This window comes from Cylas formicarius, unplaced genomic scaffold (assembly GCF_029955315.1).
Source record: "Cylas formicarius isolate icCylForm1 unplaced genomic scaffold, icCylForm1.1 PGA_scaffold_6__28_contigs__length_40554024, whole genome shotgun sequence".
Classification (NCBI taxonomy): Eukaryota; Metazoa; Arthropoda; class Insecta; order Coleoptera; family Brentidae; genus Cylas; species Cylas formicarius.
Window position 1 is genome coordinate 25,815,679 of NW_026844347.1, and position 26,775 is coordinate 25,842,453.

Here is a 26,775-nt window from a genome sequence, read left to right on the forward strand (position 1 = left end):
TTTGGTAATTTTAGCAACTTACCAGTAGTACTGGTGCCATAGAAGATTTTTTCAGGTATTCAGAATTCAAAATTCAAAAATTTCTTCGGGCATATCTTTTGGAATCGATAACTCTCAGTGATACCGAAATAAAGGCGATTGAAACATCCTTTTTGGCTGTGATTTCAGCATTTTCTTTTGGTGTTGGACGTAGTGAGAAAACAAGGATTTAGATTACGTGTCGTACAGAAAACAATTATATGACGAAGGCTTGTAAAAAACACAAATTGCTAATAAAATAATTTCAACTATATGTTTCAAATTTTGGACCCAACGCTTTTATTACAGACTCATAAAAACTTATTACTTATAAACTTATAACTATGTGTGAAAAATTGTACTGTAGTAGTGCTTTTATTAGCAAAGAAGAGGTTATTGGAATAAAGTAAATAACAGGTTCATTCATTCAGGTACCCGTTTTTAGTTTTTAAATTTGTCGAATTCTCTCAGTTGCTAGCAGGAAAAAGGTACATCAGTGTTCGTTTTTTTGTAAACTGAACCTTTATACTGTGCAAAGAATTTTTATATTTTCAAAACTTCGAAAAAATTGAAGAAAACGAACCAAATCCAAGTAGCGATATCGGAATGTCCGTCGATTTAGAAATTCCTTCATAATTAACGCGATCGCGTTAATATCTACAGGACGTGCGGTTAACGTGGAATCCATAAAACGGCCAGACCGAATCGAATGAGCTGACAAAGACTTTTCAACTGCGGGGTTTTATACTCACGTACGCGCACAATGCATTAGTTTTTTGTAGTTAATTACTATAATGGATAATATAATGGAGCCACGTCAGAACGAACCGACAAATGGCTTTGTGAAACGTTAGCCATTATAGGAAATTATACGGCCCAATTTCACTTCAGGTATTACCGATTGACGCAAATTTTCATATTACGTGGTAGCTGGAATGAGGGGAGTTTTCTATTTCGATCTAGAACACCAAATTAGAGGACTTGTTTCGGTTCGCCTTGGTATTACTCGTACCCAGCCCGAACAACATCAATTTAGCAAACTTTGTTGTGGTTGCCACGTAATCACTCATCAAGAATTTGACCGTCCGAATAAAACACTGCTGGACAGAGAAAATAGAAAGCAAAATTGTGGACTGTTTTTCACATCGGTAATCACATACCACACAAAATGTATTAGAAAATTTAATATTTGCCCATATAAATACGTTTTTATGCAACCACAAAATTAGACCGGACCTCTACCACGAGGTGTGTGTGTGTGTGATTGAAATTACGTTGCTCTTAGTTTGAATTGTAGAAAATTTTCGGTTCTTATTTTGGTTAGTTTGTTGGTTGGTTAGTTGTTGGTTTGGATATTAGTGTGGGATTTATGCTTGAATTATAATGGAGGCTTATTGATAACGTTGTAGTCGTTCCTGGTTGTCCTGCTATATACATCAAGAAATATAACAAGGGTCAAAAAATTACCAAGTTAGATTATACATAATATAGAGCATGATTCAGAAGTACTATGACAAACTTTGGGCATAACTTTAATCATTTTGGAAATACCTATCGGATGTGTTTAATTGTTTTTATTGGCTATTCATCAATCATCTCCCAAAGTTTGTCAAAATACCTTAAAAAGTGCCCGGACACTTGTTAATAGGAAATTTTATTTGAATTGTTATATGAGGATTACGCCTCCAGAAGGTTTATGTTTAATTATGAATCGTCCTGTATTTTTTGTACTTGCTAATGAAAATGCACAATATTATAGATTGCATAATAATATTAATAGTATATGATGCAGCAGTGCGGTCAAAGGCATTTGAGTCACGAGTTTATTTGGCACGAGCGTAGCGAGTGGTTAAGAAACGACTGACTTAAAAAGTTTACCAAACGTGTTGCATACTATACTTTTTCTATGACCGATAGTTTTTAGTTACATTTTTGCAAAACACGAATATATTTACTGACATGACCCTCAGACTTGGCAAACGTCAAAATTCAAGCCGTGCGGTGAAATATCCGAAAACATTCGATTTCTTCCAAACCCGTGCGATAATTTCCGGGAAATGTCCGAATGGGCTCGGATCCGTGAGCCAAGAAACTCAAGTGGTAAAGTGATGCTTTGCGCACTCTAGATGAGTGGATAATTCGATATTTTACAGAAGGGAATAAAAAATAGTATATTCAACAAGCGTGGTAATCGGCATTTGATTCATGAGTTTATTTGACACGAGTGCAGCGCCGCGGAGCGAGTGTTTAAAAAACGAGTGACTTAAAATGTTTACCGAACGTGTTGCATACTATACTTTTTCTACGACCGTTACTTTTTGGATACATTTTTCAAAACCAATACGAATACATTCACTGACACCGCCGTCAGAATTGACAAACGTCAAAATTCAAGCCGTGCGGTAAAATCTCCGAAAACATCCGATTGCTCCCAAACCCGTCAGCTAATATCTCGGAAATAATAATAATAATACATTTATTCTGCAATGTTCAATTTACAATACAATGAAATACCAATAAACCACATAAATTGCAAAATAGGAGATGAAAGCAATTAAAATTGTTCGAAATTCTACCCCTATATAATAATATATAGCAACTATTTATAAATTATTAGTTCGCATGAGATAACTATAGCAAAAAAAGAAAATGTGTACGTTCATATAAAAATTAAAAATTAGATTAGAAAAAATTAGAAAAAATAGATAGATTAGAGAAAATTTTAGAACTAAAGTTACTCGAAAATCACTTGCAATTTTCTTGTCTCATTTTTTTTTGAAGTTTAGTGGTGATAAGGCTTTTAAACAGACAGGAACGGCATTGTTAAGTTTGTAAACGTTATAGGAGAAGCTTCTTTGAAAATGAGATGTCCTGTGTGGTGGTGGAGAGATAACACCCCTAAATCTAAGGTTCAATCTGTGAACATCTGTCCAATATGTTATTTTATTTGTCAAGTAAGGAGGACTGCTATTAAAAATAATGTTGTGAAAAAATACCAATCAGTGTAGTCTACGCCTATTCTGCATATTCAGCCACTTAGCATCCTGTAGTTTGTGTGAGACTGGATCATATTTTCTTATATCATGAATTAACCGCAAACAGTTTTTTTGTACTCTCTTAATTCTATATGTGTCTGTTTTATCTAGGCATGGGCCATATAAAATATCACAATAGTAAAAATAACTTAACACTAGAGAATCCGTTAATTTAATATTTTGAGCCTCAGACAATAAGTGGCGATGCGGGCAAAGCAACATTAAGGAGACGTATCCCTTTTGTAAATAATAGTCAATTTGCTCTCTTCAAGGAGGCATGAGTTTACTACATTAGTAAGAAATGGTAGAATTCTGGGCAACACATTAACAACATTTCTATATTTATTAAATCTGAACCAGATGCCAATGATTGAATACTACAAAGTTGCGCTCTCACCTCATCGATACTAACAGTACAAAACGAAAATTTGTCAACTACATTTGTTTTTAAATTATTTTGTTAATATTGTAGTAACATAGGATCCGCTTGTTTAAACCATCAGGATGGAATATATTTGTAGTTTTAGATGTTATATTCAGATTTCTTAACTTTTTCCAAAGAAATTTACTATTACTTTTGGAGACAGATTCTAGATATATTTTCTTTTCATTCATTGCTATGTTAGTTTGGTATCGCAGTTGTTTATAGCTATCCCAATGACTATTACTTTTTGTAGTTTTGTACTCTCTAAAAGCTTCATCCCTCAGTTTAATCAGAACTTCCACAGTATCTGTTAACCATGCTGGTTTTTTCCTTTTTATTTTTATAGTTCTCAAGCGAGCCAAAACCAAAAAAGATATTTTTTATTAGAATATTGAAGTTCAATACTTTTTGATTAATGTTCGAAATCTGTACTATGTCTTGAAAAGATATTCCAAAAATTCAGCCAGTAAATCTTTACAACATATTTTTCGTTGTCCGTAATTATTTCACTATTTAAAGTAAAAAAAATATATATCGGAAAGGTATAATTTTCTTTTTAAGGTATTAAAACTAAATCTATTAAGCTACTACTTGTTTTAGTATTGACTATTTGTTGCAAGTTAAAAGTATCAACACAGGAAAGAAAATCCTGAACACTTTTATTTTTCAAATCTCAAAACATTTAAATTAGAGTCGCCCCCGCAAATAACGTTATCACTCTCCATTGAAGATGTCGACAAAGGGTCCTCAAAATTCTTTAAAAAACTGCCCTTTTGGTGATCGATATAGTGTTTCGATGATATATAATATATGTTTAAATTTAATTTTAATTCACAGATGTTCCGATAATACCGTTTGTGAAGGATTTAAAATATCAAATTTGAAGATATTTTTAATATACATACCTACTCCACCACCTGTTGTGACTCTATCAGCTCTTATAAAAGTATAACCATTTATTTAGATTTGGTTATCGAGAATATCACCAGTCAACCATGTTTCTGAAATTCCCAGAATATCATAGTTTTCATTTATTAAAAGTAACTTAATTTCAGTAAAGTGATGCAATAATGAACTTGCATTTAAAAAAGCATATTATAAAAGAAGTTTGTACCCTTAAACCTAAAACAAACAAAAAAAATCTCTAAGCTAATTTTAACAGTAAGAAAAATGTAGAGAGAGAAAAAAACACAATATTGAGGAAGGAAAAAAAAACAAACATTCTGACCCCCGGTCATCATCTATTTGTTACAATATTTATTTTTATCAACGTCTTACTTTCATCTATATTCGCAAATATTCTCCTCTTCGTTGTCCATGTCTTGTCCCTGCCAATTTTATACATTGCCAACATTAGCAAACTGTATCTGAATAGAGTAAGCTCCTCAGCGATCACTAAGTAGGTATTTTTGAGGTTCTTTTTGCGATAAAATACATGATTCCTTTGACTGAGAGATGAAAATTGTATGATAATTGGCATTGGCTTTGAAGATCTTGCATGATGCCTTTTACCAATACAATAGCAACGCTCGATATTAATATTGGATATATTGAGCTTATCATCCATGAGTATACAGACCTTAGCCTTTATGCCAGCATTATCCTTAGGAAGCCCATATAAACGACGTTGACTGAGTTTCGCATTTTGTTCCAGTTGATCCATTTTAAGATAAAGTTCGTCTTTTTCTATCAGAACATTTTTTAACTGCCTTTCGATAATATCAACTTTAACTTCTAATGTCACTATCCGTTCCTCGATTCTCTGGATTACAATATCGACTACCTTTTTAGCCAGCGAATCCAAAAAACAGTTGTAAATAGCTGCGAAATAATTCATTATCAATGAATTATTGTATTACTTTAGAATACGTTTCTTGATGATCTAATACAACACGCAGCTCGCGCGATTTATGATTGCTACTTGGATAAAAAACGAGGAAAATATTCGCACTTTAGCCGGAGATATATTATGCTGTTTAACCGGAGCCAAAAAATAACATGCTACTCACTCCGCGGGAAACGAAACTGACTTGGTAAAGTGAGGCTTCCCGCACGCTAGATGTGTGTTTATTTAGGAATTTTACAGACGGGAGTAATTTTTTAGTTCAGTTTAAGTTGTTCGCGAATTGATTTATTTTTAAAACCGTAACAATTTGTTAGTGCAAATCGAAATACTCCTTGTAATAATACATTTTATTTGCGAACGCTTTGGTGCAGAGACATGCCCAACTGGACTTCCATTTCGATCTTTGCCGGTAGATGTATTTTAACGATGAAGAAAATTTCCAAATCAAAACTCGACGCAACGTTGCGATTTGCTACGCGTTTAGTGGATTACGCGGTCGGCTTCAATAAATAAATCCCTTTCCAGAGATTGATACGGAAAATTTATGTTTTGTATCACATCTATCAGTTTTGCTTCGGCTATTTTTTTGCGCTTTCATGTTGAGCGTCGGGCATTGTGCCGAAGCAAATCTGGCCGAGGGAAATCTATAGCGGATAACGGCCATTTTATTTGCCGGGGCTTATTTTTTTCAAGTGGGACAAAACCGATTTCGCTTTTTTGATGCTTTGCTTTGGCAATAACATGTTGAGGTACTATTTTAATCCAACTTGAAAGCAGACCATATTTGAAAAATATAGTATAGAGTAAGATGGAATAGGAGAAAATCGTCGTTAGGGTCACAGCTTTTTCGTAGATTTAACCGAATTTTGCTGTCAACTTAAGATAAAATGCTCAATTTAATTGAATTAGAGGTTTGCAATACGTATTTCTGTAATAATCTGTATTAATATATCATTCATTATGAAACTAGTAACAGTTGAGTAAGCAAAGTTTCTATTTTTTTAAAATATACCCTTGTTGCTATACATATTTGAACAAAATCACAAAACAGCAACCATTCTGGTTGCTGTTTGCTGGTTGCTTCTCTCAAAAATTGTTTTTTCAGGCAGCACAATATTTTTAATATTTTTCCATTCGAATTTTGTTAGTAATTTCGCAAAACCCCTAATACAGGTTGATGAAAAAAACACAATTCAAGTTAAAGATCCGTTAAAAATTATTTGCTCAGTAACGATTGATCAGAGCATTTTAGAGTGGCGAGTCTCTCTCTCTCTCTCTCTCTCTCTCTCTCTCTTCAGTCCTGATCCCCATTAAGGAGTGTGGTGGTCAGCGTAACATCAAGGATGATTTTGGCCTATTCATCGAGTCGGACAGCGGCCACCTTGCCTTGAGTCTTTCCATATTGTCCGAACTTTTCTTCATTATATTTCCAAAATATTTTACTTGTTTTAGTCGGACTTTACTGGAAATCCTTTTTGTATCGCGTTCAGTCCATGAGATACGAAGCATATATCTAAATAATACATCTCGGTAGCATTGCTCTTTTTACGTTCCGCATTTCTGAAAATAGTTGACTAGCCGGTTTTTGATGGCTCTGGAAGTCTGGCGACCTTTCCAGATCTTTGTCAGTCTCCCGACAGCTACATTTGCCATGTTGCACTTCTTCTTCCGATGTGCTTGTATTTGTCAATAGTGATTGCAGGTATTCAATTCTGTCAATATGAATTATATTGGGATGGTTGTTATGTTACCTATCAACTATCATGATTTTGGTTTTTTATGTATTTAGTTCAAGACCGAGCGGATTGCTTTCATTTTCTACCCTATTTACTACATTGATTAACTCTTCTTGATTACTAGCGAGTAATGCTGTATAATCTGCAAAGTGTAGTCTATATATATATTTTTTGGCTATTTTTTGAAATGCCTTCTTCCCATGTTTCTAGCGACCTTCTCATGATGTATTCACCTTATAGCTGACAATATACACCCATGACTGACTCCTTGTTCGAGGAAAAATCCCTTTGAAACTGAAACCAGTGCTCTAACTGATCCTGTAGTTGTGCTAATACAACTTTATGATAAGTCTACGAAACAAATATAAAGAGTTATGTTGAATTTCCTGGCTTTCTCTATGATTTGGCGCATATTCAGAATATATTCACGAGTGCCTCTGCCCTTGGTGAAATCTGCTTGCTCTGCTGGAATGTCACTTTCCAGAAAAGCTTTCAGTTTTTCATTTACAATTTGCAACATTACTTTACTGGCATGTGCGATGCGGAAAATTGTTGCTGCTCCCTTTCTTCTAGAGAGTGACAATGAGTATGTCCAGTCGTCGAGCCATTCTCCTGTGTGACATATTTTAGTGGCGAGTAGGAAATTATATATATATATATATATATATATATATATATATATATATATATATATATATATATATATATATATATATATATATATATATATATATATATATATATATATATATATATATATATATATATATATATATATACACTTCGAACACTGTGTGTGTGTGTTTTCGGAGCGCGAGCATTGAAGATGCCAAGTGAGATTTTGGCGAAACGTCTGCAGGATTCCAGTCGGAGTTCAACGAGCGAACGGATGATATCCCGGAATATAGTGTCATCATATTTTTCCATCCGTGAATCAATACGTGAGAATATATATATATATATATATATATATATATATATATATATATATATATATATATATATATATATATATATATATATATATATATATATATATATATATATATATATATATATATATATATATATATATATATATATATATATATATATATATATATATATATATATATATATATATATATATATATATATATATATATATATACATATATATATATATATATATACATATATATATATATATATATAATATATATATATATATATATATATATATATATATATATATATATATATATATATATATATATATATGATGACACTATATTCCGGGATATCATCCGTTCGCTCGTTGAACTCCGACTGGAGTCCTGCATCCGACTGGAATCCTGCAAATCTTGCATCCGACTGGAATCCTGCAGACGTTTCGCCAAAATCTCACTTGGCATCTTCAATGCTCGCGTTCCGAAAACACTTCGAACACTATATATATATATATATATATATATATATATATATATATATATATATATATATATATATATATATATATATATGCAAAATGTTTGGCGAAGGACACTTTGGTCACGAGTTTGTTTTGGCAACAGCGGGGAGAGCTTTTAGAAAACGAGTGTCTGAACAAATGTTACATGCTATACGTTTTCTGGGACCAATTGTTTTTACATACATTTTTGTGACAATTTTATATAGTCACATTTATGAAAGATGTCTGCGTTGCATATCAAAACTTTCCTGCTAAAGAGAAAATTTTCATAGCTGTGCCACAATGTGGCACATTTTCGTCTGAATTTAGCGTGTGTGGTACAAATTACAATAAATTTGTCCTTTTACGAATTTAACGTATACATTTCTTACTAAATTTTTTAAGCGTAAGACATAAAAAAAAACAACTTGGAAGGAGCGTAGAATAAATATCTAAAGACTAAAAGTTGTAGTCGTTTCCCTCGGGGTACCGATCTCGCCACTCCCTCCGACGCCAGGGAGCACTTTGCGATGCTCTTGCGGTGCTTGTGTAGTCGTTCAACTTAAAATATTTACATATACGTTACGTGTTGCTACCGTCATTTTCCAATCTATAACATCGTAACTAGTATATATAGCACAACGTTCAGACGGATAAGTTCGCTCGTGTGCTTGAAAAAAAACGGCAACTGAAATTTTTTATTTTTCAAAAGTCACTCCAAAGAAATGAGAAACGGATTATTTTGTACAAATTTTGATACTATTTGGTGGTGTGGCTACATGAATAAGGAAGCAGGTTTTTTAAATTTGGATTTAGGTTTCTAGTTGAGCAAAACATAAGAACTGATTGACTGGTTGTCTCTCTCTCACTTATCTCAATCAACAACAAAAGAAATCATCAAATCACTGCCGAAAAATCGAAATAATCACAAAGCCACGAAGTCTGTCTAAAATTCACAGTCAAACTGTAAAAATGTGTGATTTCAAATCATAATCATAAAAAAATTCAATCTCATTTACAGTTAAATAAATTTATACTTGTAACCGGGTAGTTGCATTGCCAAGTTTTAAATTTGACAATCGCATTAATCTGTCGTAACTATTACCGCTTTTCGCTAAGTCTCAGATTTAAATTTTTTGCTTATGGAGTAACTTTGATATCTCACCATGTCCTCCATTTAACGAAGGATCCAGAAATAACAAAAGACACTACTTGTCATTACTTGGATATGCACGAACAGATTTCTAGACCATTTTGAGAATTTCATCGTTGATAGATCTTAAATTCCTCGCTGCGTATCTGGCAATTATCGAACTTGAGTATAGTAGCTGAGTTTATAGTTTTTTGACGTTAGATATCAAATAATAATATTAATAATAATAATAATAAATATAAGGAAATAGAAAGAGAAGTGCAGAGAAACCATCCATAAAAACCTCGCGGAAAAACTCAATAAAATACCAGGTGACAACAATAAAAACACGATTGCGACACTGCTCAAAACTACTCTCCTTAAGATAGCCCACATAATACGATGTACCTTAAGATCGGGAGATATAAACCATTTGTTCTTAGGGAAAGGGATTAATAATTAATAATAACAATAAACTTTATAATTCCAAAAAACAAATTATAAATTCAGTGCAAATACAACAATCCGCAAAAAAAATACACTTACACAGCTTCCTTCTGTTGTTATTGAAGCCAACAAATTTAAAAAATTGACATTAAAGACAGAAAAGAAAGAAACGAGAAATCATAAGAAAGGACGAATTTTGTTAAGAATAATGGTGAACGATGATATGTTTTTTTAATAAACTAATATATATACTTCTTTCATACTTACTAATTTTAAAAGCTGATATTTAATGATATTTTAGTTTTTCCTGAGGATCTGTGGATATTGTAGTTTAGTAATCTTATAAATTTTTGACAATATCGGGTCGCTTAATATCATATTAAAATTAGATTCTCTTTTTTTAGTATAGATCGATTTTTTAAAAATTTCTCTTTAAAAAAAGTAATAAATCTATTTATATCTTTGATAAAAAAAAACGCAAACAAAAACTTAATTAATTTAATTCTGTGGCTCAGCGTTTGGTGGCAGGTGTGGGGTTAAAAGTCAAAATGGAAGTTACCGAGTTTTGCTTAAACGTAAACGTGAAGCCTTTAGTAGTGTTATTGAATATAATCTGCAATTTTATACCATTTTAATAAAAACACGCTATTTTATTAAAATTTTATCATGCGTTTGAAATTTCTCTAAAGCCCAAAACCTCAGACTAGTAATGCTGCGTCTATATTCAACTCATCTAGTAGCTATATGTAACAAACAAACATGCAGTTTTTAAGGATGACACATTAAATCCATTGATGTCAACAAAATTGCTCGGTTTGAACAACCATAAAAAGCGGTTCTAAGATTAAAATGTGAAAAAAGCAGCCGAAGCGAATAACGCACACCTGTATCTGCATTACGGGAGAAATATTTCATCCGGTTTCGCGAGAAGCGCCGTATCAAAACAAAGGTTCCGTTTTACGACTGCAAAGTTTGGCAGTAAAAATAAAAACAAACGCGATCTAGGCGGATATAGATACAGAGCGGATCCAATTTGTTAAGGGGTGTTTTTACATCTTACTCCAACTTAGCAGCTGTAAACTCTGTTCTGAAGTAGTGCCGGTTTCCAAATTGCCGACACCAAATTGAATTTTACGTCGCGGAAGACGAAATCTGAAACAGTGAGGGTATTACGGAATTTTTTAAAATTTTTCCAGAAAATGTTGCATTTGTGCATTGACAACGATATTTTTATTTTGTATATACTAATGTTTCTTTAAAGGTAAATGGGAATGTGCAGTATAGTGTCCAGAAGATAAGCATCCAGTATACAAGTTTGTAGTAATTGTTATTGCCTAGAGGAGGCAACAACCACGAAGAGTAAGACAAGGCTGCGTTTTATCACCACTTTTATTCAATATATATGTTAGGAGCAAACACCGATTTCGGCCAATGGACGGAAAATATAATCAAAACGCGTTGTGGTGCCAATATCCGCTTTCCGGCTGTTTAATGAAACCCAGAATGCGTTTTGGACCAATTGCGATTGCCAGAACGCGTTCTGTTCTACTGCGAATGCCATAACGCGTCGTCGAATTTGTGCGTGTCTCAGCTTGTACGCTGCTACCTATACGAAGCTAGAAAAAGAGTATTAATTGCACTTAGTATTTGATCTGTGTGCGGGTTAGAAAGTCGCTAGAAAGTGTCATGGAAGATATTAAGTTACGTTTTAATGATGAAATGCAAAAAGTCATGAGTGATAGTAATGTTCGTAACAATATTTTTACAAAAGAAAGATGCGACCAAATACTTGCAGCGTGAAGGCGGTAAAAGCTTGTAAAAGCAACGGTGAGACAATATCTTCGAAAAAAAGACCTCCATTAAAAAGATAATATTTTAAAAATTGGCGAAACGGAAAAGCTAATTGAAAGGACAGGCGAAACAATTTCGTTTCATCCTCAACTATCAGCATCATTTGACATTTGACAGCTGAAGAAGTTTCCTATCATTTGTTTGATATTTTTTGTTTGTTAGGCGCACCTATAATTCTGATTTGCAAACCGTATAATCAAAAATCTTGCTGAAATGTAGAGCGGATTGAAGTTGATCCATGGAACACATTCACAGAGTCAAGGGACCGTAGAGAGATCAAATCAAGATGTAAGGGACATGCTGCTTATCAACACACAACGAAATGGTCTCAACGGCTGCGATTTGTGCAAAGCAATAAAAATCGTTTTCTGCATACAGCAATAACTGAAAGTCCTTATGAAGCTATGTTCGGCGTGCCTCAGAAGATCGGTTTCAAGGATTCGTCACTTCCTGAAGAACTTTTGTCTAACATCGGAACAGACGAGAAGTTACAAAAGTTGTGCGATCAGCACAATTCAGCAGAAAGTGAAGATAAACATGATGAAGTTCAACAAGAGAAAAATTTGTGTACAATATGCGAAAAAGAAATTTCAGATACTTATTAATATTCAATTTGCCACCTACCTACCAAGATACAAAATAAAAATTGTTTTTTTTATATGCTTGACTCGTCTTGGCATTGACGCATGCCAGAATGCTTCAGGATTGACTTGGGAGAATCAGAATGCATTCTGGTAAATGCAAAAAGCCTCGAACGCCTTCTGGTCTCCGTTAAACGTCCGGAAAGCTATATTTCGGACATTGGCAAGAGGCTGGGAGTCAGAACGCGTTTTAATCATATTTTCCGTCCATATATATATTTAAAACTAATCTACGGCAGAGTCTGCCCGGCTAGGGGATGAGATCGTAACAAATGAATGGATGACGAATGACGTCTAGGTTTGAGAGAAACAGTTCAGTGCATCAAGCTTTCCATCCAAATTGATTGTTGATTTGATTTATTGTTATTATTTTTTTTCCAGGTATCTAGAACCACGTTAGGTATTTGAATTACTACTCTTCGAAAAGAGACGGCCCCATAAGAAGAAAAAAAAGAAACATAACCTATTCAAGTTTGGCTTTTAATTTTTCAACGGACACCCTGTATACTTCAATAGATGTTAATTGTTGCCCATTGTGCGAAAGCCAACACAAACAACCAAAAAAGCTCTATTGTTTGCGAAATAAACAAGCGAAACAATAAAAAATATTAAAAAATGGTTTTTGTGCAGCGCCGCGGCGGTTAATTGTGATTGCTTTTCATTATGCTAGTTCATAATGCAATATTTTTTGCTCCCAACTATCTGACGCACGGGGGGGATTCATCATCTACGGAACAAGCGATGCAAAAATACTGATTTCCCGCCGTTGTTTGCGTTCGCGATGACATTTTATAATTCGAATTCCGAATTGTTGACAACCGTTCGTTCGCGCTTCGGTGTTGTGCCAGAGGGGCCCGCGGGTGGCAGCGGGTGGACGACCGAGGGAGGGCGAATCCGAAAATTAAAAGCTTTTAAAAAATTTCGAGCTTCTGACGGGGCGGGCGTGCGCCGCCGGTCCCCTTCGCCCCCCTGCCAGATTCCCGCGAACGTATTACTCCGTTGGTTTATTCAGACTGGTTAGGATTAAAAAAAGTGGACGAAAATATTTATTTTATATGATGTTTAATGAGAAATTTTGGAGCGACTTTTAAACCTACGAATTTAGGATTAACATTACAACAAATACCCGTTTAAGATAATCGGTTAGGTATTTTACCAAAACCAACCTAATTAATGCATTAATGTATGTGTATATATGTAATGTAATGTATAGAGGTGTTTTGTAAAACAGAATTAAATATGTACAACTAAATTTTTCAATTTCAATTTTCAATATCAAATTTCATTTCATTTTCATTTTCAATTTCAATATCAAATATCATTTGGTATCTTAAACAATAAATTACCGTTTTTTTAATTAGGTTAATTAATGACAACTAGACATTAAATACATTACATTAATAACAACGCTAGGCAAAATTGAACTTTTTAAGAGTTTTAAGTTTATTTTAGGTTAGGATACTGAGATGCAGAGTCTTCACTCGGTTGTTGTATGTGATTGCATTTAGAAGCGTACTTACTTTATGTTGATTATAGCAAGACCGGGTTTTAAAAGTTAAGATGCCTCATTTTCTCTTCTCGGATTTATTTATTTGTTTTTTCAAATTCCTAGGACCCTTAATTTCCCTAATGCTATACTTCCTTAATGCTTCCTCACCCGTGGTCGATAACAAGGTCGGTGAGGTTAAAGAATAGATCAATGGATCAGAGATAAGGAAGTGTGCCAAAATATTTTTAATCCGACTTCTTGGGTTTTAAAAATACGAATTTATATTTATTTGTGTAAATAGTTCAGAAACGTACGAAAGTACGAAGTCTGAAGTTTGAAAACTCGTATTTTTTTCACGTGTTTTGCAATAAAATAATGAAATTCTACCAGATGTCAATAAAAAGTCAACATATTGCGTTGCATTAGTGTAGAATAAAAGTTAGAATCAATTTTAAAATATTATGCAACAAGTGTGGTAAACGGCATTTGGGTCACGAGTTTATTTGGCACAAGCGGAGCGAGTGTTTAATAAATGAGTGACTTGAAAAGTTTACCAAACGTGTTTCATACTATACTTTTTCTATGACCGTTAGTTTTTAGGAACGTTTTTGCAAAACAAGTATACATTCACTGACATACCCGTCAGAATTGACAAACGTCAAAATTCAATCCGTGCGCTAAAATCTCCGAAAACATTCGATTGCTCCCAAACCCGTGCGGTAATATCCCGGAAATGTCCGAAGTGGTTCGAATCTGTGGGAGAAGAAACTCACGTGGTAAAGTGACGCTTCTCGCACGCTAGATCGGTGTGGAATTAAAAATAACCGCACCCATACATTCACCGAGTTAGGTATGTCCATCAGAATCACACGTCAACATGAACGGCTAACGGAAATGTCCGAAGTTGCTCGCCACAGTATTAGTAGCAGAAATAGAATATCCAATTTACTTTTACTTTTAGTTTTTTTGTATTTGTTTCGATTCAATGAATATAATAAACAATGTGCTATGATTTTCAGAACAAATAAAAAAGTCCGTCACAGGCAACGAAAAATGTACTAAAATAATTTTGATTTAATTATAGAAATACATTTGATATATTTCAAAGCTGGTTAATCAGGATCTTTAATGAGTGTGACTGCGGTGCGGCACGACGAGAGCCGAGAGAGCTTTGCGAGACGTCGACAGAGACGGTCGGAAGAAAGAAGCGAGACGGAGCGAGGGCGAGAAGTCTTGAAGAGCAAAGCCAACCGTCACAGAATTTGTTATTAAGTTTTCTTTGTTTCTAAGTGTTTCTTAAAAATAAAACAGTAATTACAATCCACTCGAATTGTCGTCAATCTCGTCCCTGGAAACAGGGTGGTGCTTCGTCAGCAACCCCAACATATATAAAGGGTATTTTACTCTATATGGCAAGGAATATTCTGGCCAAAATACAAGTTTTTCAAAAACTTTAAAGCTATTAAAAATATATAACTGTTAAGGTAGGGAAACAAAAAAAAAATTCGCAAAAGTACTAATGTAAGCAGATATGAAAAAAAAACTGGCAATGATAAGCTAATTTTATTTACACTTTTTATTTTACAATTCAGTTCAATTTGAGTTATAAAATTGAAACTTATACTATGGCTGCTTAATTCTATTGATCGAGAGTGTTATCGATTAAATCTGTAGAATAGTATCACATTAATGCTCCGATATTCGTAGTTTCTACGTTCGGCTCGGCTGAAATGCGTCAAGCATGTAATCGCAAGGTAATAGTTATTGTTTTACAGAATTACCTTCGAAGATATTTTCCAGTGTTTCCCTCTCGAAATGAGGAAGTAGTTTCTTGTTGTCCCTTGTGCATATCTCAAATACGTTTTCATTGAAGTTCCAAAACACTAACTTCTGGTTCCTCACTGTAAGGTCGTCCAGCAAATGGGCAAATGTCTAAAAATGGCGTCGAAACGTTGGAAATATTTCCCAGCAGTGGTATATAATTAACACCACGTTTAACAATAGCCTTTATAGAGACAAATCATTAACTAAAATAATATTTAATTGTGTTGCGGGACTCCCGAGGCGATCTATTTCGGCAAATCCCCAAGCCGTTTGTTGGGTTAACAAACGCTAGTGTCATAAACGTAATCCCCAGGAAAAATTGCTATCGCTGAGCTATTGTTTACGGTAAAATAATAGGTTCATACCCAGGATAAATATGAAAAGTTGACATAAATATCGTGCATAGAACTGCCTGGCATTAGTACTATCCAGAAAGTTTCGGTATTGTTGGCGGCGGAAAAACATAAGAGAGCTTGAGAGTTTCAGAGCAACATATCCTGGCATGGAACATAGATTTGCAGGAAGCCCAATTTGAAAATAAAGTCTTAGTTTAATTTGTTTTCAAGTTGCAGCATTACTGATTATTTGTTATATAAGTTAATATTTGGAAGTTAATAATAGTTTAAGGATAGGATGATTCAATAACTTCCACACTTCCACAGGCTACAAAACTATTTACAAAACTTCTGGGTTCTTCCTGTGCCGGTTGTTGTTGAGTCGAACTTGCTACCAGGATGATTGGCAAAACTCAACAATAACCGAAGCAGTGGGAATCCAGAGGTTTTGTAAACAATTTATTTATAAATAATTGAGATGATATGTTTAGATCGAATTGGAATTTGTCTCATGGTATAGCTAATATGAAACATTGAATATTTTACACGTGAGCTATTCATTAGTCCCAAATTCATAGACGAAAGTCTAGATAAAATATTAATAAAAACCTCAACATGACTTTTATTTTCCAATTTGGGATCCAACTCTTTACTTTTTCCTATATCAGTAAGTTCATTCTATTTAATTTTTCACAATATGTAAAATGTATCTGTTTTATTACATTCCAGACTTCAAATTTTGAAATAAAATATAAAAACTGTTTCCGATATTCCTTAAAATAAAAATTATAATAGTTTTTGTTGAACGATTAACGAAATGTAGCTTAACAATCATAGGACAACTCTCTAGAAGATGACTTTAGATGCAACAATTTAGGCGTTTTTTTGGTACGTTATGTGTCAAGGTAAGTTGAAAATTTAACACTATTATTAATTTTTCGGTGCTCTAACTACTTATAAACAACATCCACTTGAACTGGGTTTAGCAATTTTTAAAATAATAAACAACCTTCATTAGCTTAGACAAAATATATTAGAATGATATCATATATTATTATGCATTTAGCTCCAATTTGATATTATTTTTGTGTTGATTTGTTTACTGTCGCCTTCAATATTTATTATTTTTGATATAAATCGATATTAATTATGAAGCATTCCGTTTTTACTACCTTTCTCTATAGTTTTAGGACAACTGGACCTCATTCAAATTTCCCGCCACCTAACGTCAAAAATAGCAATTCCTGTAATTCACGGTGGTGCTGGTAAATACTGTAGAGAGTAAGGAACGCTAACTAAAACTCACCCTGGCGATAGTGGCGTCGACATTTTTGATATACTCTCCATCGATTACTACTGCAGTTTTGGCGTCTTCACATTCGCTCAGGATCTTTTGTCTGAAGTACTCCGCGGATGTAAAGTGTAAACCTACTTTCGGCTTTACCAGGTAGAATCCGCGGCCATTTAAATTTGTTTTCGCTATGTGTAAGTCCGGTCTGGCACTATCATAGAGTACGAACAACATGTTCGTTCCTATTCCTATTAGGATGCCGATTTCTAGGCTGATTAGTAGACAGCACAACAACGTTATGAGGAACGGTATCAGATCCAATTCTAAACAAGAAAGTGAAATTTAATAACGTAATAAACGTGACAATTGTTTCGAGCATAATAATTAATAATATATTTTTTTGTTTCAGGTAAGCAATGTCAACAGCTACGCTCAGAATATATGGGGATCAGAACAGAGAAGTACTGTTGTTGCTGATGTATGTCTCAATAGTGAGTAATTGGAACTGTTGAAAACTCTAACTCTACCAGGTTTGGTCAATTGTTAACAAGAAATAAATAAATATCAAATAATAAAAAGGCTTCTACAATAACTAAATATACTGTTGGAATTGCAACTCTGACATATTAATTCAATAACACGAAATTGGTTGTGCTAAGGTTGTCCGAAATTTATTAAAGAAATTTAAAATACAATATATAAACAGAGGCAATAAACTGTTGAGGAGGGAACAGGACCCTACTATAGTTTACTATACAGATAAAAAGGATAGCAATAATAAGAGAAAAAAGATAGTTATAAAATCAATCTAACAAGACTTTTTAGTTAAAACAAAACAAAACAAACACATCAGTTAAAACCAGGGGATGAAAGCAAATAATTGAACAGTGGCAATGTACTGCCTCCTTAAAGCTTTTCTTTAAAAAAGAACATTTAATTAATTGTGTGTAGCTAGGAATACAACCAGCCGAAACGTCGTGTAAGCTAAATAATAAAACCAGTGGAAGTTCGACAACCTTTTAGTATTTCTAAGGAACAACAAGGTTTCATGTTTTTGATTTTACAACTTCACTGGGAGAGATCTATTACTTTTGGAACTTGACATTCTCAATAATTTACTATTACATCAAACAAAATAAAATAGATTTAAATCTCAGGTCGATTGTGGAGGTGTAGAAATATCTAGGCTGCAAATTTGGAATTTTTGTCAATTATAGCTATTGTAAAGTAAATTATTAAAGTTATCCCATCTAACATGGTTATAAATTTTATTTATTTATTATTGTTGTCCTCAACGGGCTTTTATTTTCCTAAATTTCATATATAAGCAGTTTTAAATTTTCGGTGGATTGGCATTCATTTTCGAAAAAACCTGTAAATAAAAATCACCTTCATGAATTATTTCGTATTCATATATTTTCTTTTTTACATAATGTGAATAATACTCCCAATAGGTCTGAAAGCAACTTTGCATAGGTAGTTTAGACTTACTTTTGGTTTTCCACAACGCTATGAAGGCGTGAAACTCGCAGAGATAATACATGGCGACTATGATGACGGCCGCGAGGGTGGCTTTCGGTATGTATTGAAATAAACCCGTTAACAGCCCGATGCAAAGCAGCAACATCAGGGAAGTAAGTAAACCTGCAGTGGTGGTTTTGACACCAGATGCGTTGTTGACCGCCGTTCTTGTGAACGAGCCTGTCGCCGGCATCGACCGGACTAGCGATCCTCCAAGGTTGCAAATACCCAGGGCTATCAGTTCTTGGGTGGCGTCGATGATTTTGCCTTTGGCTGAAAAATAATTGGATAAACTCTCTCTTAAAGGCTTCGTTTAGGGTTTTGTAAGTGAAGATTAGCTATGGATAGTGAATATCCTTTGAAGAAATGAAGAAACCTTGAAATCGAAATGAAATTGGATGATAACCGCATCACGTATAAAGGTCCATATAAACTCTAAAATCAGGTTTGATACAATTACTGGAAGTATTATTTCAACATAGCGTTGGTGTTAACAGTATCATCTCACATTTTGCCTATTTTTTGGTTCCTCCCTCATTTGCCTATGTCAGCATTTTTGCAAATTGTTATTTTTATACAACAACATTCTATTCTCTCCTCTCTCAGGGCGCTACATTCAAACCTTCTTCCCATCAGCAATCACTTTTCAGCTGTAATCGGGACTTTGGATAGTTATTCGGCTTAATCAATTGATCTCTTACACTGTTGATCATCTACCGCCTAATGGGGTCCAGCTGGTTAGTTGCTTCACGTTACCTTCAATATCTACATGTTACTCTGCAGTCAAGCAGTTTGTATCTTGCCTATATGAAACCAAGACCTCTGGTAACCGACTGTCGCTGGCTTTGGCTTCGCAATTAATATTTTAATAATTTTCTTTAATCCATGTCTCGTCATTGGCATGGACGAGGAGTGTAGCAAAAACTTGACCACTAACATTCGGTAATAACTAAACCCATCGATGAGTATTGCTCAGTTTATCAGCCACGAAGGAAATAAGTAATAAAAGTGTAGGTAGAATATTATCTCACTGCGTACTATTATTATTATTTTAAGCCTCAGTACTCACAAAAAGCTTTAACGATGGCGACATGTTCAAGGAACGCAATCATCGGACAAAAAATGATACTCATTCCATATTCCGACAGCATATCTACGAAATTAAAGTATGTTCCGTTGCAAGTAGTCTCAAACGGTATAACTCCGAATGGTGGAAATCCAGCTTTGACAGCACCTGCGAGGGGCAAACTTCAACAGTTTTAATTGTTCTAACTAGTTTTTCCGTCAGTTACCTGTGAGTATGAAGGGGGTGGAATTGTACCGGGTTTCTGCTACGTACGCTATGGTAGTACCCGTTATTACAGCTAAAGCGTTTCCGGCTAGCGACAGAAAAAATACGCATTTGCCGATAATGTTCCTTCTCCTGGTCCAATCCGGTCGGTACTTTAGGGATCCTAATACTCTGATTTCCTGGAATATTGAAGAATATTGTATTTTAAAAAAACACTCTTGTACCTCTGAAGAGAAGGTATAACGATATAACAAATAATTTTTTTCCATGGACGCCCAACACCAAAGAATCTTATATAAATGTGTAATCATCGGACTTTCTTAAATGATTACTATATATTTGGAATTAAATTTACCTAATACCTAATGCAAATTACTTTCGGAAGAATGTTTAAAAGGCCTATATAATTTTTTCTTATGGTAATTAGGCATTAATGTTTAAATTTTATCTCTAAATTATTGATATAAAAATTAGTTTCCTCTGGTGTTCCATTAAAAAACCCAACAGTTCATCAATATTTAAAAAAAAATAAAAACAAACTGGATTCCAAATAATAAGTATTAATAAGATTCGAATTAATCTATTTGATAAATTGTCAGACAAGAAATATACAAGGGAAAAATAGTTTAAATATGGTCCTGCAGCTCGGAATCTATAACGGCTATGACATTTTTTTTGCTTTATCATGTGTCTATCAATAAAGTAGCACAGTTGCTCTGTCCCAATTCCTAAATATAATATCTTCGAAAATGTTAAACCCTGTACATCGAAAGTATCCTAAATTGGCGAGAACGTTAACGCCGTTATCGAACTCACCCTGAGCGCAAAGAGACACACGATCGAAGCAAACCCCAATATGGAATCCCATTTTCTAGTTTCGCCAATATGCTTGAAAACAGATTCCCATGCCTCTAGGAAATTACTAGATTTGCCAGAGATACCTAAAAGGGATTTTAATTGGGTGCACGCTATATTGATTGCAGCCGCCGTCGTAAATCCCGAGATTATTGGAAATGAGAAGAACTCCACCAGAAAACCTGAAACCAGAAAAAGGTGCATTAATGCATTTCGGGCGGTCATGGAGAGAATCAGTCAAATCGAAACCTTTGAGTTGCTAGTTAGCGTTTACTTTAAATGTGCTTCGTTCATTGCTACAGATTTAAAGTAAATAAATTGACACTCGAAACGGGTAAACAAATATTGTTTTCAAAAAGTACTTATCTGCAAAACCAAAAATATATGCCGACATGGGATTTTGGTGCACGAATTCTCATTTTATCCGTTATGATAATTCGAGGTACATTTTAATTGTATCATTTTTTCTATCTCTAATTTCTGTTTTTGAACGTAAACCCGGCAATGAGGACTGGTTTAAATTACCTGAAGCACCCAGTTGGATTTCATCCTGGATAGTTCCATAGCTAAGCTTTTTAGACGCCAGATTTAAGCATTTCTAACAACTCACTATCAAACGTCTTAGGTACCTACTTAAGATAGCAATTTAGATATTTAGATATTACTCGTGACTCGTTTAAAGTGCATTTGTTTTTAGGCACCCCTTTGACATGCCAAAAATTAGTTGATGAAAATCAAAAAACAATAGTCTAAATTTGTTTTTTTTTTTACTTCAGGTACGTAGACTACTAGCCAATGAATTTGATACTGACATCTGCTTCAAATTTGCAAAAACCCAATTTCTGGTTTATTACATTTTAAAAATCCTTGGCACGAATGCAGCCATGATAAGTAAAACGCGTCTTTTTGCGCAAAAATATCTATAGCTTTTGCAATTTGGAGCGTCCAGACTTTTGGAAAGAAAAATTTACTTTCTATGTTAAAATGATAAATTACCCAAATGGAGAATTCCGGCGAGAGATATCAGGAGCCCCGATAGAAATGTAATCAAAACCGCACCATCGGGACCCATGGCCGTGACATGCTTTTGGACCAACAAAGCTAATATGGCGGTGGGACCGATATTGATATCCTTGCAGCCGCCGAAAAAAAAATACAAACATCCTCCCATAATACCAGCATATAACCCATATTCGGTTGGAAGACCTTGAAGAGGAAATAATATTGTAATTCGCTTTAAGGCTTTGTCATAAAAAAGGATATTTTAAAAAGAACTTCTGGGTAAAGAAAATCGAGAGTGTGTTTATCATTTATCAATTTTATTCTTCCTCCTTTAATTGGACGTAAATGGATAATTGAGAGATTTCTCAGCTCCTTTGCTACCTAATGGAACGGATTAAAAATTGTTAAAGCATAAAACCGAATATACCTGCTACCAGCGCGTACGCAATGCCTTGAGGTACTTCAGTTAAGGTCACTGTGAATCCAGCAAGAAGGTCTTGAAGAAAAATGGCGAAAGTGTATCGAGGAAGCCATGTTGCTATGGGAAATTTATTTTTTAATATTTTTGTGGCGTTTGCTCTAAAACGATTCCTTCGACTGGGTTCATCTGTAACAATAAAATCACAAAAATAAAACACAGAATGGAGGTAAGAGATACATAAGAAATAGTGTAAGATGGAAAATGTCAGAACTAAATTTAGATTAAACAAAAATAATCCATAAAATCAAAGAAGAAGAAAAGGGATGAAGAGTGAGTGGAATTGAGATGTGAAAGACAAATAAGAGTAAAAAGAACGAATAAAATAATGTGTTTGGGGACTATGAGCGAAAAAAAAAGTATGGAATAGAAATATGCAGGTGAACAGTGCAAATGAGCAGGTACAGTAAGCGAGGAAACAAAAAGTTACAAGCTAAGCGTTATTGCGGGTAAAACATTAAATTCGAAGCTAGACTGAGCTGGAGAGCTGATAACAAAAATTGCTAGGAAAGGAAACTCACCGTTAAAAATATTAATTTTTTGAACCATTTTAAAGCGCGTTGCGATCAAAACATATATAGTTAAAGCGTAAAACTCACAAATCACCGACAAAATAAAAAAAGCGAGATAACGAAATAATGTGCGGAAATTTGGGGTTTATTAACCCTCAATTGCATTTAATGATGTACAATCATCGCCAGACGGAGTTGAAACGTTTTTATCCGAGATTGCGGATTTATTATACATTTTTATTGGTGATACCAGATTTATAGTTTTATGATGGAGCGTAGCAGACATTATTTGGGGACGAGAGTCTGTAATGTATGTTCACTTAGAAGTTAATGTGTTCATTGAATAAGTTTAGCACGTGGAATGTTATTATTTAATGATAAACGTGACCTTATTCCATGTGATCAAGACATGTGTTAGCAATAGGTAAGCTCTGAATCTTTTCAAATATGGAAAGAAAGTCATTGCTCTGGTTGCTGATTGAGTTTACATTTATAAGGTTATGACGGCATAGGTACAACTTTTCAAGGTAGATAATAAAATTTTAATACCACTCGCATTAAAAATTCCTCTGTCGGCGTTTTGCGGTTTGGTAAAAATTGTTTACAAAGAATTAAATGCTTATGGGATTATTTGTTCTGTAAACATATCTATCAAAATAATTGTTTTATTCGTACACAAACAATGGTTAATTAATATAATGTCGGAGCTGTGAAAAAAATTAAGGTTTTGTGGTTTTTTAAATCGGATAAAATAAAAGAATATAATTTATTTCCTAAACCCCAATTATTTTGATTTAATTTGATTTTAATTGTTCGACAGCGATTTTAAGTTATCAAATATCCGACCGTCTCTATAGATTCCACCGCAAAAACAATTAAAATTTAAAAAAAAGTATTTTTCAGGGCAATACAAAGTCAGTTATTCATATTCATTTGGTTCACTCTGTATACTTATTTTCCATTTGCTTTAAAAAAAAAATAAAAACTCTAAGTATATCCTATTTAAAATTGTTCAACAGCGATTTTAGGTTAGGAAATATTAGACCGTCTCTATACATAACAGCGTTCGAATTAATAAATAATAGTTTTACATCATTTTTTGTCAATGTTTATTAGTGCTTATGCTCACCCGCATATTCAAATATTTCCAGTTTCTGTACCATATTTCCCGATTTAGACCAGCATCTTTATCTCCTGCGATGTTGTTCTTCTTCGGCATGTAAACCAAAAACCCGCGAAAGTTGTACACAAAATTGAGCGATTACTAATAAAAGTGGTCGATTCAAAAATAAAGTAGCACCGTTTAAAAAAGTGTTTACATTTGTGTTAATTAATTTTTTAATAATTTTCAACTAATCAGTTTCAAAGTGGTTTTCGGTTTTTCTAATTACTTAATTATAATCGTCGATATCTGTCAATAGCGGAACATGCATTCTATAGATGAAAGTAAATGTTTAATGAATTTTAAAGAAGTTACGGAGCGACTGAAATGTTGATATTTAATCGATACCTCGTGGTAACTAAAAATAGAAATTTAAATAATAAAAGCGACGTTGCCATTTTTCCCAGAATTAAAATGTCGACAACAGTTGCTGTCGGTCACAATTGGGTATTCTTGAATATCATGTCAATATTGAACTGAGTAATTTCTTAGCACATGTTATAAATGTCCCGGCTTGCTTCGTTTCAAAGAGAAATATTAATGCCAGTATAATAAGCGTCCCCTAACAATTTAGTTTAAGGAGTATTTTTATAGTTGGATAGTCGGTAGCGTGCTAACAAACTTAAATTTTAAATGAAAATGTGTGAATGAAAAGCAAATGAAATTATAAAAAACACATTGGGGCATTTTTTTACTGAAAAAATAACAATTAGCTGTGGGACGCCACAAGGTTTCATAATTTGTATCTAATTAGATCCGAATTAGCAGTTTACAACAAAACCAACACATCCCAAAACAGTATTTTATTATATGAACTAAAAACGCTTTTTTAAAATTTTTATGTCGTTGTCGTTAAAAGTTACGGCGATTTAAGACACTTGTTTATCTATATAATTTTATTATTGGCAACTTCAATATTGAAATGATCGATAATTTATTTCAATTTGTTTTTTTTTACATCTATAAGAATTAATCAATCAATCAACTTTTTAAAAAACCGTTCAGGGTAACGTGAGGAACAACCGATATAAACTTTTTCTCAGTGGTACGGGGTGTCTTAAATTCAAGTCGCTCACTCGGGTCGTTCATATTCAGGCATAAAGAAAGTTTGATTTAGTTAGGAGTTAGTCGAGTATTTATTTCAGGAAAAAACTTTGAAATTTGAAATATTGTAATATATACTGTTCAAAATCAGACGCTTTACTTAGTCTTATTTACTTTTCACAATGCATTTTGTTTCGCATTATTTGTTAAGCAATTAAAAACTGGTTCTGAATAAAGAACGTTAAATGTTTAATTTATAACCTAAGTGGATATATTGTGAAAGTGCATTTTGAAATGTACGTTGCCAGATTTACAATCGGACGACGCCCGCCCAGCTTTACCAGCTTAACAACCATGGCGTTCCGTAACGACGACACACGATTGAAGGATGTCAGTATCTAAACTGGCACCTTCGCCAAACAATGGTTCTGACATATTTGTCCAACAAAAGGGTGTACAGTACCACTGGTTCAAACCGAATTGAATTCTATGTATTAGAACAAAACAACTATTATGGATGCGATGAAGCATAATTAAATATAATCCTTACCCCTCGAAAGCAAAGGCGTGTACGGTGTTGCCAGGCTACTGCTTGACTGTTCGTATAAATCGTCGTCATTAATTCGTATGGAATCCATCATCTTGGTAGCATATACATTTCTTTAAAATAAAATCGCTCACCCTAATGGTTTATTGTTAGCATACATCGGATAGAAATGCCATGTATTATAATGAAAATGATGCATTTTATCTCCGCCTCGATAAATGAGTCTTTTATGATTATTTTGTGACGAACTGTTTTGTTGTCTGCGCTGCCTCTGGCGGTGTTGCCTATTGTTGCGAATCGTGTGTTCGTGAGAACATCGGCATATAGGCAACACATAAAATATATCCATATATTATGTGTTGATGTTCTTTATATTAATTAATTATATTAATTAATGCTGTTTTGATAATGGTCATTATTATTTTAAAATATAACGGGCAAAAAAAAATTATGTACCAAAATATCCAGGATAAAAAATGTGCTGTTCTTAGTAAGACATAGACTAGACACAACCATCCCAAAACGCACTTTGATAAAAGCTTTAAGATAATATAATTTCTACCAGTATTTTCTGATAGTAGAGACAAACCTAGCAATAAATGCTCGGGATAATAAAAATCTGTGGAAGTCGTGGATCTGTGTAGTGGTGTATACCATTAGTCAAGAACAAATACAAATATTTGAAGGAAAAGATGATCTAAAACTACATAAAATGGTAGTTGAGTAGATAAATAGATAAAACAGTCTTTCTGAGAGTCGAAGCTACACAAAACGAAGGTTGCATTAATATTTGCCAAAATGCGGAAGCAGGATATTATATAATAAAAAAATAACCTTAAGATGAGTATTGGGTAGGTTGCGCATC

General features: G+C 33.8%; 2 protein-coding genes across 9 annotated transcripts in view; one reads left to right on the forward strand and one right to left on the reverse strand.

Moving 5' to 3' along the window:
* Positions 1–26,775, forward strand: part of LOC132704027 (disintegrin and metalloproteinase domain-containing protein 11) — a 627,178-nt gene that overhangs the window by 55,727 nt on the left and 544,676 nt on the right. The window lies entirely within an intron of this gene.
* Positions 15,597–26,185, reverse strand: LOC132704028 (sodium-independent sulfate anion transporter-like). 3 transcript variants are annotated; one of them, XM_060673639.1, is made up of 10 exons: positions 25,914–26,185; positions 22,595–22,774; positions 22,162–22,371; positions 21,127–21,347; positions 20,312–20,489; positions 20,089–20,253; positions 18,990–19,292; positions 17,514–17,821; positions 15,830–15,980; positions 15,597–15,773 (listed from the first exon to the last, which is right to left on the reverse strand). In XM_060673639.1, exons 1-10 carry the CDS (start codon positions 26,002–26,004, stop codon positions 15,730–15,732), a joined length of 1,851 nt encoding a protein of 616 aa, XP_060529622.1. In that variant the 5' UTR covers positions 26,005–26,185; the 3' UTR covers positions 15,597–15,729. The 3 variants fall into 3 exon arrangements, with proteins under 3 accessions (XP_060529622.1, XP_060529624.1, XP_060529625.1); XM_060673641.1 differs by lacking the exon at positions 25,914–26,185 and adding an exon at positions 24,287–24,655; XM_060673642.1 differs by lacking the exon at positions 25,914–26,185 and adding an exon at positions 23,167–23,206.